At 42.2% G+C, this 13,109-nt stretch overlaps 1 protein-coding gene across 2 annotated transcripts in view; it reads left to right on the plus strand.

The window, feature by feature from the left end:
- Positions 1-13,109, plus strand: part of LOC106569219 (contactin-associated protein-like 2) — an 86,932-nt gene that overhangs the window by 61,290 nt on the left and 12,533 nt on the right. For both annotated transcript variants that reach the window (XM_082960879.1, XM_014140362.3), the window contains 9 exons: positions 2,134-2,283; positions 4,134-4,296; positions 5,757-5,863; positions 6,107-6,226; positions 6,489-6,604; positions 6,946-7,030; positions 10,153-10,309; positions 10,514-10,641; positions 10,777-10,947. In XM_082960879.1, the coding sequence (XP_082817005.1) occupies positions 2,134-2,283; positions 4,134-4,296; positions 5,757-5,863; positions 6,107-6,226; positions 6,489-6,604; positions 6,946-7,030; positions 10,153-10,309; positions 10,514-10,641; positions 10,777-10,947 (1,197 nt within the window). The remainder of the gene's footprint in view (positions 1-2,133; positions 2,284-4,133; positions 4,297-5,756; positions 5,864-6,106; positions 6,227-6,488; positions 6,605-6,945; positions 7,031-10,152; positions 10,310-10,513; positions 10,642-10,776; positions 10,948-13,109) is intronic.

Genomic DNA, 13,109 nt, shown 5'->3' on the forward strand with positions numbered 1-13,109 from the left:
GGCGACGCACAATTGGCACCAGCATTGTCCTGGGAAGGCCGTCATTGTAAATAAGAATTTGTTCTTAACTGACTTGCCTAGTTAGATGGAGAGAAAAATACATAAACTGTTCAGATTTGCATTTTTTGGTTCCAACCGCCGTGTCTTTGTGAGACGCAGAGTAGGTGAACGGATGATCCACAGCATTCTGCAGCGATACGCCATCCCATCTGGTTTGCGCTTAGTGGGACTATCATTTGTTTTTCAACAGGACTATGACCCAAAACACACCTCCAGGCTCTGGAAGGACTTTTTGATGGAGTGCTTCATCATATGACCTGGCCTCCACAATCACCCGACCTCAACCCAATTGAGATGGTTTGGGATGAGTTGGACCGCAGAGTGAAGGAAAAGCAGCCAACAAGTGTTCAGCATATGTGGGAACTCCTTCAAGACTGTTGGAAAAGCATTCCAGGTGAAGCTGGTTGAGAGAGTGCCTCGATTGTGCAAAACCTTCATCAAGGCAAAGGGTGGCTACATTGAAGAATCTAAAATAAAACTTTTTTGGTTACTACATGATTCCATATGTGTTATTTAATGGTTTTAATGTCTTCACTATTATTCTACAATGTAGAAGATAGTACAAATAAAGAAAAACCCTTGAATGAGTAGGTGTGTCCAAACTTTTGACTGGTATTGTATTTTTCAATTCATATATCAATTTCTCCATTATCATGCCTTAATTGGGCAAAATTAAATAAGAAAAAGGAAGGGAGAGAGAGAGAGCAACGGAAATAAAAGTACAGCGTGCTTACAATTTCAGCGTCTTAGGCTCTATAACATTTTATCTCTCCCAGTCTTTTTTCATATTTGGCCATTTAAATTCATCCCATCTACTCAGGCCTTTATAGCCTGTCTGCGAAGGGAACATTACATTTTTTTTTCTTCAGATCATAGCAATCATCATGTTGTCCTGTTCCCTTGTCAGTTCGTTACATAAAGAAATAGATCATGTCTATAGCCTACCAATGAATGGGTTGCCATTTAGGCTGCATAGCCAATAGTCATTGAAGTGTTATTCATTTAGACAGATCGCTTGAGTGGTACTGTGTTTGTCTTTTCAATAGGTGTGTGAGTGAAGGCATTAACAACACATACCTTTCTGTTTTGTGTTATTGAAATGACTAGTGTTCCATTATTAAAGTGGCCAGTGTGTATGTATATAGGGCAGCAGCCTCTAAGGTGCAGGGTTGAGTAGCCGGGTGGAAGCCGATAGAAGCTGTTTTTCAGTCTCTCGGTCCCAGCTTTGATGCATCTGTACTGACCTCGTCTTGTGGATGATAGCGGGGTGAACAGGCCATGGCTCGGGTGGTTGATGTTCTTGATGATCTTTTTGTCCTTCTTGTGACATCAGGGGCTGTTGGTGTCCTGGAGGGCAGGTAGTTTGCCCCCGGGGTTGCGTTGGGCAGACCCCACCACCCTCTGGAGAGCCCTGCGGTTGCGGGCGGTGCAGTTGCTGTACCAGGTGGTGAGACAGCCCGACAGGATGCTCTCAATTGTGCATCTGTAAAAGTTTGTGAGGGTTTTAGGTGCCAAGCCAAATTTCTTCAGCCTCCTGAAGTTGAAGAGGCGCTTTACCATACTGTCTGTGTGGGTGGACCATTTCAGATTGTCAGTGATGTGTACAGTGTGATTTTAAAGGTTATTAAGCCAATTTCAGCCTCCTCCACACGTTTGCCCAGTTCAGTCATGTCAGTTTATATTTTTTTGACATTGGATATTTTCTTCATATGCTTAGACAGTTTCTCATTGCCAGTGCAAATTTCTGTTCGTAGTGACTCTAAACTCACTTTAGTCGAGTCGGTAGCTACTTGGTCCATGGTCGTGTTGTTTCGTTGTGTTTGTTTGTCTCCATTTCTCAATATTTTGTTTGCAATAACATGCAGTTGCCAACATAACATTTCAGTTATTTCTGAACTTTAGAGTCAAGTTCTTTCATATTTAAGAAGGATGTTTTAGTAAAGAGAGGGAATGCCAAACAGATCTTTATATCATAGTCTTTCTCAGTTTTTCTGATGTTTCAGTAATTGCAGTTGTCTGCTTATCACCCACCGTGACTGTGATTCATGAAGCCATATTGTGGTCACTGTTAAGGTTCGGGGCTCAACGACGGCCAGTGGCATAACGTCTATCTCCATGCTCTGGAGAACTGCGCCATGCTGACCATCGATGGTGACGAGGCGTCCACGGTCAGAACGGTCATTCCCATTCAGATTAGAACAGGGGGCCAATACTACTTTGGAGGTATTTACACATATTGTCTATAACAGAACCATATAGCTCTATACCGGACAGGTATATGGCTCTGGGCCCGATTTCTCAAAAGCATATTAAGGCTTAATTCATCGTTAGAACCTTCGTAAGAGCATCTTTACATTCTCGAGCCGTTTCCCAAAACCGTATTTATTAAAGTTTCCCTTCATATCGCTTGTACTCTAACGCCTGCCTCAGACCACTTGTTGAACAGTTTAGTGCATCGTTAAATCCAGTTTGTCCTCCCTCGTTACTTTACACACAGGAAATATCTGCTAAACATAGCATGAAGATGTTTATCTGTCTCTCTGTGACCGCCGAAAACTTCCTAATTGAATATAAATAGCCTACAAAGTGTACATATAGATGCAGAAAGCATTATGCATTAGATATGCACAACTGCAACGCGTTTCGACTTCTAGTCGGCATCTTTCAGGCAGCGTGAGGAAGATTCTAGAAGTCGAAACGTGTTGCCGTTGTGTATCCTGATGTGCACTGCTGACTGCTCCTAAATGTATTATTTTGTAAGTATATTATGTTAATAGTTCACTAAAGTTTGTTGCAATGTAGTGGCCGCATACTCGTCTTTCTTGGATTACCTGCCATTTAGGGGCCTACCGCCCCACTGCCATATCTCACCCTGCGATGCATCGTTAAAACACTCGTAAGCGATGGAATTTAGGCTTACAAGTGTTTTAACAATGCATCGTTACTATAACGAACTCAGATGCATTTCCCAAAACACCTCGTAGTGAGAACTTTCACTTTCGTACAATCTTGTTTTGATATTGATGGGATTGAAACAGCGCTGCTATCAGATCAGCTGTCTTCATTCACATTAGAATTATTGACTATATGGCTGCAAATATTGAGACAGTTTATTCCAATGCTTAGCCTACCCTATAATAATAAACTATCGTAGATTTGGCATATGATTGTGCACATGTTGTTACAAATTAAATATTAAGGGAAACAACGACAGCCTACAGTTAGCAAAATAGAACCCAATGAAATGAACATGAAATTGATTTTAATATGATTTCAATATTGTCCTATGTAGCCTATAGTCCTAATGTATTCAACACTGCATTCATCTGTTTTTATTTGAAGCATGGTATTATCTTTTGCTAGTTTGTAACAATTGCAAAGACATTGGCAACTTTGTATTTGTAGTCAACTTCGTTCTGAAGGTATCTGCGGTCACAGAGAGACAGATACACATCTTGATTCTATGTTTAGCGGAGATCTTATGTGTATAAAGTGACAACACACTTAGCTGTTCTACGAGTGGTCAGAGGCAGTCGTTAAATAACACGCTTTTTCAAGTGCAACTTTAGTTAAGATGGTTTTAGGGAAAAGCTCTGAGATTTAACAATGCGCCTACGAAGGTTCTTACGATGAACATACTCTTTAAATGCTTTTGGGAAACCAGGCCCTGGCCTATAATGTGTAAACCCTCGTAGTGGGCTTGTTACTTACTTATTCATGATGACATTTCTATAATTCAGTCTGACAAACAGTCTTGTGATTTGTTGAGTGTACAGTACATGTTTTTTTGTGTTTGATGTCATGCTTTGTATGAAAATCCTCTTTGTTACTTTTGATTGGTTGCCTTTTTGTTTTCTTTGTGTTTTGTTAGCCTTTGAAGTTGTTTCCTTTAAGACAGTGTCTTAAATATTGAATGAAACTCTTCCCTAATGATTCAAACCAAAACACAACACTCAGAATTAATGTTGGTTAATAGTTGTAATGTGTCTCTGGAGTTTACTTTTCAAACAGAAAGCTCTGTCTTGATCATATGGTTAACTTTGGAACTCTTTGTCCCTCTTGTCCTCATGCAGGCTACTTCCTGCGTACCAACACTCCCCCTGCCCAGCGCTCCTTCCAGGGCTGTATGCAACTGATCCACGTGGACGACCAGCTAGCTGACCTGGTGGCGGTAGAGCAAGGCAACATGGGAACCTTTGAGAATGTCAGCCTGGATATGTGTGCCATCATAGACAGGTAATATTCTATACCATTCCCCAAAGATCTGATTGAGCTTGATAAACTAAGCAGCCTTTTTTCTTTGCTGTTGATCATGAAAGTGAACGTATAAACACCTACTGTGACATTACCTGAGGGGCTGGTTGCTCATGGGCATGCATTACACAGTCTTTTCATAAAGACGGTAGGTGGCCCATCAAGATCAAGAAAGCATCTCACACAGCGACACAGCGAGAGGCAGGAATCAGAGGATCACACAAGGCTTTGCTAGTAGATGTCTTAGTGTGCAATCTCTGTGCTCCTGCTGGTAAATGCCTGTGTACACCAGCACACAGCCAAACAGGCACACATCCCCAATGCAAAACTCATCAAAACAATGAAGTGGAAAAGCTCTGTTGCTTCTCCCGAGATATGGAAATGCAATTTTAGCAAAAGGTTACTCAGTCCGCCTAGAGAATTTGGACATGCGCTTACATTCTTATCAAGATAAGCACATAAAATGTATTCTCACAGTATGTTGGTTCACTCCAACACATGGTTCTGGTTCATAAATGGAATCTTATCTCTGCTTCTTATTCTCCGTTAGTGATTAGGAGTCAAACTGTAGATCCTGTTATTCCAACCTTTTGTGCTGGAATTGTTAACGACACCCTTTGTAATGTCAGAGGAAGACATTTTCAAGACCGCAAAAAAAAGTTCTGGACGGTCATGCAGATTTGTTTTCAGCTTAACGTCCTTAGTCAAATCAAACTATATGATTGTTCTAGGGACATTTGTGTAATATGTACGTATGATAAATCCATTTATGGTTGAATACTCTTGATGTGTAGTTCATTTGACTGATCTATTATGGCAAAGGTTATCCGATACACCAGATTTTCTCTCCCATTAAATAGGAACGTTCCAACATCTCTGCCCTGTGTACATTTAAAGGATTGTGGTGATGAAATCCTCATTCTAAACTATGATAGCAGGCGGGGGTTCAACTAACTTCAAAGGGAACTCCATGTTACCACAGCCCTGTGATCACACCAGCAGCTTTAAGGAGGTCCTGCACTGGAAATGGACTAAGAGAGTACAGTGATACACCCTAACGTTCACCATGAAGTGGTATCAAAAGTACATGAAACAAAGGTCACGAACCTCCTCACAGCACCGTGTGTTGGCTGATTACTGTCATGACACGGCGACAACACGGCAACATCCTGTTGTCTCACAAAGGTCAACATATTTCAATTAGATGTCTTCTTGTTGAATTTGATTTGAAGAAGTACCAAATGAATGTATCCATTCATTTCCAATGAATTTGCTTTTTAGCGTAAATTATATTTGAAATATGCACTCTATGAAAGTTCTTCCTATGTTGTCCTATCTATTCTCTTCTGACCCATCTGTAGTTTCACAAAGGTCAAAGTAGTAAAATTAGAGGTCACTTCTGCTTCTTCTTCATGTGAGAATGATCTCCCCCCCACACACAGATGTGTCCCTAACCACTGTGAACATAGAGGCCGCTGCTCTCAGACCTGGGATAGTTTCAGCTGCTCCTGTAACGGGACAGGATACACCGGGGCTACATGCCATACCTGTAGGTATCCTCCCCTTCCTCCTCCTCCTCCTTAGCCTATCAAGACATCTTCATCGATGGTCTGTCATTATTCATACCCTCAGGGACCCATCTGAAACATCACTCACATTTTTGCACATCATTCACCTCCCTTACAAATGGGGAAACACCTGGATTTGTAATGATGAATAAGTCATTCTACTGCAATGTCAGCTTCATAATACATCTAGTTTCCTCTCTCGCGTGTGTATTTCTCCTCTCCAGCCGTGTATGAACAGTCCTGTGAGGAATACAAACACCTTGGTAAAACATCTGGCACATACTGGATCGACCCTGATGGGAGTGGTCCTGTTGGCCCCTTCAAAGTCAACTGCAACATGACTGGTAAGAGTACCTCTCAATAAGACCCAAGATGAAAATCAACCTAACCTTCTCTGCGTCTGATAATTCTGTCCCATCCCAGCGGGCCAATCATGTTAAAATGACGTCATTATAACCAGATTACAACCAAATCTGGTATCTGGTTGGAATGATGTCATTGCAACCAGTTTTGACTGCTGGGATGGCTGACCCACATTTAATTATTCCCCTGTAAATATTGTGCACGGCTGACTGGTTTGTTGATGGTGTTGTTGGTGTGTTGCAGAGGACAAGGTGTGGACGACAGTGAGAAACAACCTGTCTCCCCAGACTTCAGTGACTGGCTCAGACCTGGAGGGGAAGGCTGTGCTGCAGCTCAATTACAACATGTCCACAGAGCAGGTAACCTTATGACCTTATGACATCTTCACCCATTGAATCATTCATGAAGGAACCATCTCAATGGGAAAGAAATCTGTATTTTATCAGTGGGTTTAATGGACCCGGATTAAGCCTAGTTTCATACAAAAAAACAATACTCAATGGAGAAACTCTATATTTTCAGTCTAGAGAAACCAGCCCTATGTGTATTTTCTATGTATTTTGATGTTACAGCCGAAGACACTAGCTAGCTACGTTGTTTATTAAAGGTGTTCTCACTGTATTTTCACTCAGCTCCACTAATATTACTAAACGTTATGCATTCTGCATTGCTTAAACCCTATTTTCTCTCCCTACGACAGGTGACAGCCATCACAGGCAGTGCGGAGTACTGTGAACAGCATGTTGCCTACGCCTGCCGAATGTCTCGACTGCTCAATAAGCCAGGTAAAGAGGACATTGGTGTTTGTATGTTAATTGTTGTGTACATCTGAGAATATTTTAAGGATCTGTTTCTATTGGACAATACTGTAGTATCCTTTCCAACAAAGACACAGAAATTTAGGCATCTGGAGAGAGAAAATGGCAATAATATGTTGTCTTCTCTTTCCCCTTCCCAGTGTTTGTTATTGATGAATGTCCATTTAGGTGTTGCTAGATTGTTTAGCCGATTGTTATTAGCATTATGACTACACGTGACGAATACTCTTATCTATTTGATTTGGCAAGTGTTTCACGAGATGTGTAGGCGAGCTGGCATACATTAGACAGCTTGTCGATGTCGTACATTAGACAGCTTGTCGCTGTCGTGCATTAGACAGCTTATCGCTGTCGTACATTAGACAGCTTGTCGCTGGCGTACATTAGACAGCTTGTCGCTGACGTACATTAGACAGCTTGTCGCTGACGTACATTAGACAGCTTGTCGCTGGCGTACATTAGACAGCTTGTCGCTGGCGTACATTAGACAGCTTGTCGCTGGCGTACATTAGACAGCTTGTCGCTGGCGTACATTAGACAGCTTGTCGCTGGCGTACATTAGACAGCTTGTCGCTGACGTACATTAGACAGCTTGTCGCTGACGTACATTAGACAGCTTGTCGCTGGCGTACATTAGACAGCTTGTCGCTGGCGTACATTAGACAGCTTGTCGATGTCGTACATTAGACAGCTTGTCGCTGGCGTACATTAGACAGCTTGTCGCTGGCGTACATTAGACAGCTTGTCGCTGGCGTACATTAGACAGCTTGTCGATGTCGTGCATTAGACAGCTTGTCGCTGGCGTGCATTAGACAGCGACAAGCTGACGTACATTAGACAGCGACAAGCTGGCGTACATAAGACGGCGACAAGCTGGCGTACATTAGACAGCGACAAGCTGGCGTACATAAGACAGCGACAAGCTGGCGTACATTAGACAGCGACAAGCTGGCGTACATTAGACAGCGACACAGCAGTTGTCATCCCTTGTCATTACTCATAGAATTGAGCCAAGCGTTTATTGCAGCGGCTCTGAGGAATACTACCTGTGATAAATGGAACTGGTTTATTCCCTTAAGCCAACCATAGGGAATATTAAAACTGAAATTCCATGACAGCCACAGAACCTAAAAGCTTGTCAGTTTCTTCCAACAATGTAGTGTTTTATTTTTTACCTTGTTTGATTTTTATCTCATCTGGCGTTATCAAGCAACAGCCGTTCCCCCTGAGGGTCCATAGAGTTCTGAGCCTGAGGTTTTGTCAGCAGCAGGGTAGCCCCAGCTCCCAGCCTCTAGAGTAGACACTGATTTGTGCATCACTCGGTGTATATGAGCAGCATAACAAGCTTTCATCATGTCCTTTGGATTTGTTAGGATCTGAGACAGGGGCCTGACTGGAGACGTTGACAGATAAAACCCACACATCATTAGTGTTCTGGTGAGCTCTGTACACCTTGCTGCTCGACAGCCGTTTAGCATGGTGAAAGGGAGCGTGTTGGTTGGCAGGATCAGTGAGCTGAAAGAGAAGAGGAGTCAGAAATTCCTGGTCAGAGCTGCTGGTCGGTGGTAGTACCTCTCCCTCATTTGGTAGTCTTATTGTGTTGGCCCCAGTGGTGCCCATTCATCCAGTATTGAGGAATATAAGCTTACTCTACCTCCCAGTATCACCGCTGCTGGTTTGTCTCTCTCCCCTCACACAGACGGGAGACACTTGGCCTCCAGGCCCTCAGCTTAGCCTGTTTCCCTTCTCATCACCATAAAGAACCTGAATTATTGATTACTCTATAGCCAGGGAATACCCAGAACCCCACAATGGTCCATACTGCTCCCCACAATCTCTCTCTCCATCCACCCCCTCTCTCTGTCTCTCTCTCTCCCTCTCTTCACCCCCCCCCCCCCTCCCCCTCCCCTGTATGTGGACCAGTGTGGAACATGGGTACCTTGCAGGGGAACAGCCTGTGTAACAGCCTTTGTTCTCTCCCTGGAGCCTCACCGCCTCACTCTGTGTCCCCTTGGCTTTTACCGAAACATTTTTAGCTGATTTCTGAGGCATGTGATGAACAGACTACCCCTGTGGCTACAAACAGCAGTCCCATTGTCCTTCCACTATTATTTCCCCATTGATGTAAATATTTCACTGTCAGTGGTTTGATACCAGACCCCTTCGATAATGTACTACCAGCCAATTATTATTTTTCATAAAATTATTATTTGTCATTCACTGGAGGGCAAATTCAGCCAGGTGCTGCTGATAAGTAACAATGACAAGATGGAAAATGGCAAATGAAATTATATTTTCTTGTCTTTCCCAAATTACCATCGTGTAAACATTTGTTTTTACCCACTGATTATTGTTAAGCATGCCTGTTGTTTGACTACTTGAAATTCAAAAGCATAATTCACATTGTAAACAGCAAAACACAAGAGTTGTTCAGAGATCCCACAGTAGTCAGTCTGACTACACAAGCATGGTGGAGATGTTGAACAAGAACAAATGCCCTGGGGAGTGTTTGTCTTGATAAATGATCTTGTTTGTCCATCTATACAAACAGACATTTCCACTTGATGTGATTCCTCACACCAGTTATTTTCCTGTTCCTTAGAGCAAGTCATTTTTGATTACCTGGAGTGCTGAATAACACTATCGGTCTGTGCTGCTGTTGGTGTGGGGGTGGAACAGGATGAATAGCTGATTAATAGACCACATAGCTTGTCTCAATCAATACAAAAGTAAAGTGTCAAATAGAGTGAAGGGAAATGGATCAGCTGGTTACACTCGTTTAAGGATCTTAACGTAGGACTGCACATAACATAAGCAGTATATGACCTCTGACGTATTCATCAATATGCATCAATAGACTCTTCATCTCCGTTTCAAGGCTATTTGCCATGCGAGTTTGGCATCAACAAAGGTAGCATGTTATTGTCTGTGTACCAGTAGAGCAGAGTACATAAAAAAAACTGCTTAGACTATCTATGGTCATTTGTTTACTGTAGATATACACAAATATTGTAGCATCATGCTTATGTATTGAGTATGTTGTTGTTTTGGTATGTTCTGTGCTGATTCATGTTGTTGTTATTTTGCAGAGGGATCTCCATTTACATGGTGGGTTGGCAGGGCCAATGAGAAGCATTTTTACTGGGGTGGTTCAGGCCCAGGGATCCAGAAGTGTGCCTGTGGAATCGAGAGGAACTGCACCGACCCCAAGTACTACTGCAACTGTGACGCTGACCAAACGCGGTGGTGAGTGACTGAACAAGACCATAGATTCGATGTTACAGTATTAAAACGTAGTTTTATAATCTAGTTATCCTGAAATGTCATCCATGAAGTTAATCAAGATGTAATACATTGTAGCACAAAGAAAATGTTACAATCTTACTGTTGTGCCTTTTGTAGTGAAAATATTCCTCTGTATCTCACATATTTGATTTATTTTTAATATAGGAGAGAGGACGCTGGTCTCCTGGTGTATAAAGACCATCTGCCTGTGAGTCAGGTGGTGGTTGGTGACACTAATCGTGCTGGCTCTGAGGCTAAATTGACTGTGGGTCCACTGCGTTGTCAAGGAGATGGTGAGTTTGTTATAATTTCCACACCTATGGTAGTATTTTGGGCCATCATTCTCTGCTTTGTATGACAAGAATGCACAATCAGTGATGTGGATAGGCAACACGCTGAGTGATTCATGTTTCCTGTCTGTTTCCCAGGTAACTACTGGAACGCAGCATCCTTCAACACGCCTGCATCCTACCTGCACTTCCCTACCTTCCAAGGAGAGACCAGTGCTGACATATCTTTCTATTTCAAGACTTCCTCCTCTTATGGCGTCTTTCTGGAGAACCTTGGCAACGCTGACTTCATCCGCCTGGAACTAAAAGGTGAGTATACCACTACTCAGTAACAGGTCGATGTACACTATCTGTAGACTTATATTATGGAGGTGTGTCTGTGCAGTTCAGTATCAAAGCTCTGGGTCCACATCTGCAAAAAATGATCCCATTACAATATATAATGTATAGATGCAGTATAAATTCAGTGGTTTTGGACAGTGTTGGTAAGGCTTATTCACAGTAGATATCGACTTTGACTTTCCACAATGACTTTCCACTATATAAAAAGGATCTTGTCTGTCTTGTGGCCACAAAACAAGAATCTCGTGTTCCTACTAAAAACAAACCACCAGCCACTAAGCAATTGTCACCTGCCATGTTCCCTGAGAGCTACCATTCAGTTCTTAGTACAGCTCCTCAGTCAACTCTTGAGGACTGTAACAAGATGGTAGATTGAATTTTGGGGGACAAGTGTGCGAGTACTGTAGAGTCTCAGTCTAAGAACATTGTGAAGGTGAAACCTCCCAAGGTAGCTCTAGGGCTCTCCATAAAGGCTGCCATCCATCTCATCGATCGCAGTCCATTCTTCTCTCAGCTTATATTCAACTTCAGTGCTTTGGAAATCTCCACTTAGAAATGGCTGGAAGTCAGTATTAACTTAAAGTTCACCAGCACAGTGGGAACCCTGTTTGGAAATGGTATTGTTAGATGAAATTGGTTTCCAGTGACATTTAAGCATGATTTGTGAGCTGGTGGGAGAGCAGTTTCCTTCCGCTGGGAAAGATCAATGGTCAGAAATATCTTTGAGCTGCTTCCGTCGCCTCAGAACCCATTGTTATTGTTTCTGACCCTTTTTCTCTGGCAGGTTTGAAGCTTTACTGACGCCATCTTTTGGTGCAATGCGTTGACAGTATTTGAGCAGTATTATTAGTGATTCAGTTGCTCTGAAGAAACACGGTCTCTTCTTTGGAGACAGAGACCGACAATTTTCTGTAAAAAAGACATTTCATATTTAATATTTTCCCCCCATTTTAATATTCACAAAGTATAGTATTAGTCTGCCAAGGGAAATAGATTTACTAAGCCTCTGGTGAGCTTTTGTATTTTAAACAGTTTTAAACACTCTTGAGTACTGGTACACATTAGAATTTCTCTTTAGAGCTTGGCACTGGCAGTTGTTTTAATGAGACTTGGCTCCACTTCAAAATTCCGCTCTGAGCTTCAGAATGTTCTCTGCCAGTCCTGCAGGCCAAGCATCTGCTCTGAACAGGTGGATCTATGATTGACAAGGCTCCCCCATGTCATCTCCACAGCTTCAGTACATGCTCTGAATGGAGAACAAATGCAGTCAGACAGCTCCTTTTAATATAGATCTATTGAGTCGGTTGGGAAATAAAATCAAATAATGATTCTCCCAATGTGGTCCAGGGTGAGACCCCTGGTAAGTGGAAAAGAGCTCAATCACAATCGCTGTGAAATCTCATTACTCGATGGCAGCCTGGAGTCTGTGATTTATGTGGATTAAGCAATCGGACAGGGTGTTGGGTGATTAGACAAGTTGTCAGTATGTAACGTACGTCTGTAGAATTGGACCCAACAAGGGGGTATGATGATACCTGTCAACAGGGTTTCAATAAAGTAAATGATGATAGAGGCGGAAATGAGAGAACTGTGTCGTTGTGAAAGGGAGAGCAATCTCACTGCTCCATGAACTATTTGTCTGCGTTAGACATTTATAAGTGTTAGTTGATAGGTACTTGTCAAATACACATCTAGAAAGTGATCAGTTTTTCAGAGCTGTGAATTATACATACTGTCATTCATTTTTATTTTGAAGTCATCATGATTTCAACATGAATATTTCAAATCATCATGATTTCAACAAGGATATTTCAAATCATCATGATTTCAACAGCAACGGAAATTATATAACAGTTTCCTTCGCATTCATGGGAAAAGTCAACACTTTATGTAAGCAGACTTTCCATTTCGGTAAAAAATGCTTGTTAGCTTTTCAACCACTCCGAAACAGACCAAGGTCTTTCAAATCTTCTGTATAGCCCAAGCCTAATCCTTGTTTCAAAAACGACCTCGCTGACACACATTTCCACCTCTTAATTCAGTTGATTCGCACCGAAAATTACTGACTTACACTCTTACTTACTTATCCTCTTTGTGCCCACCTGCTCATAAGAGACAAGACCTCTCCA

This window comes from Salmo salar, chromosome 14 (assembly GCF_965601325.2).
Source record: "Salmo salar chromosome 14, fSalSal1, whole genome shotgun sequence".
NCBI classification, from domain to species: Eukaryota; Metazoa; Chordata; class Actinopteri; order Salmoniformes; family Salmonidae; genus Salmo; species Salmo salar.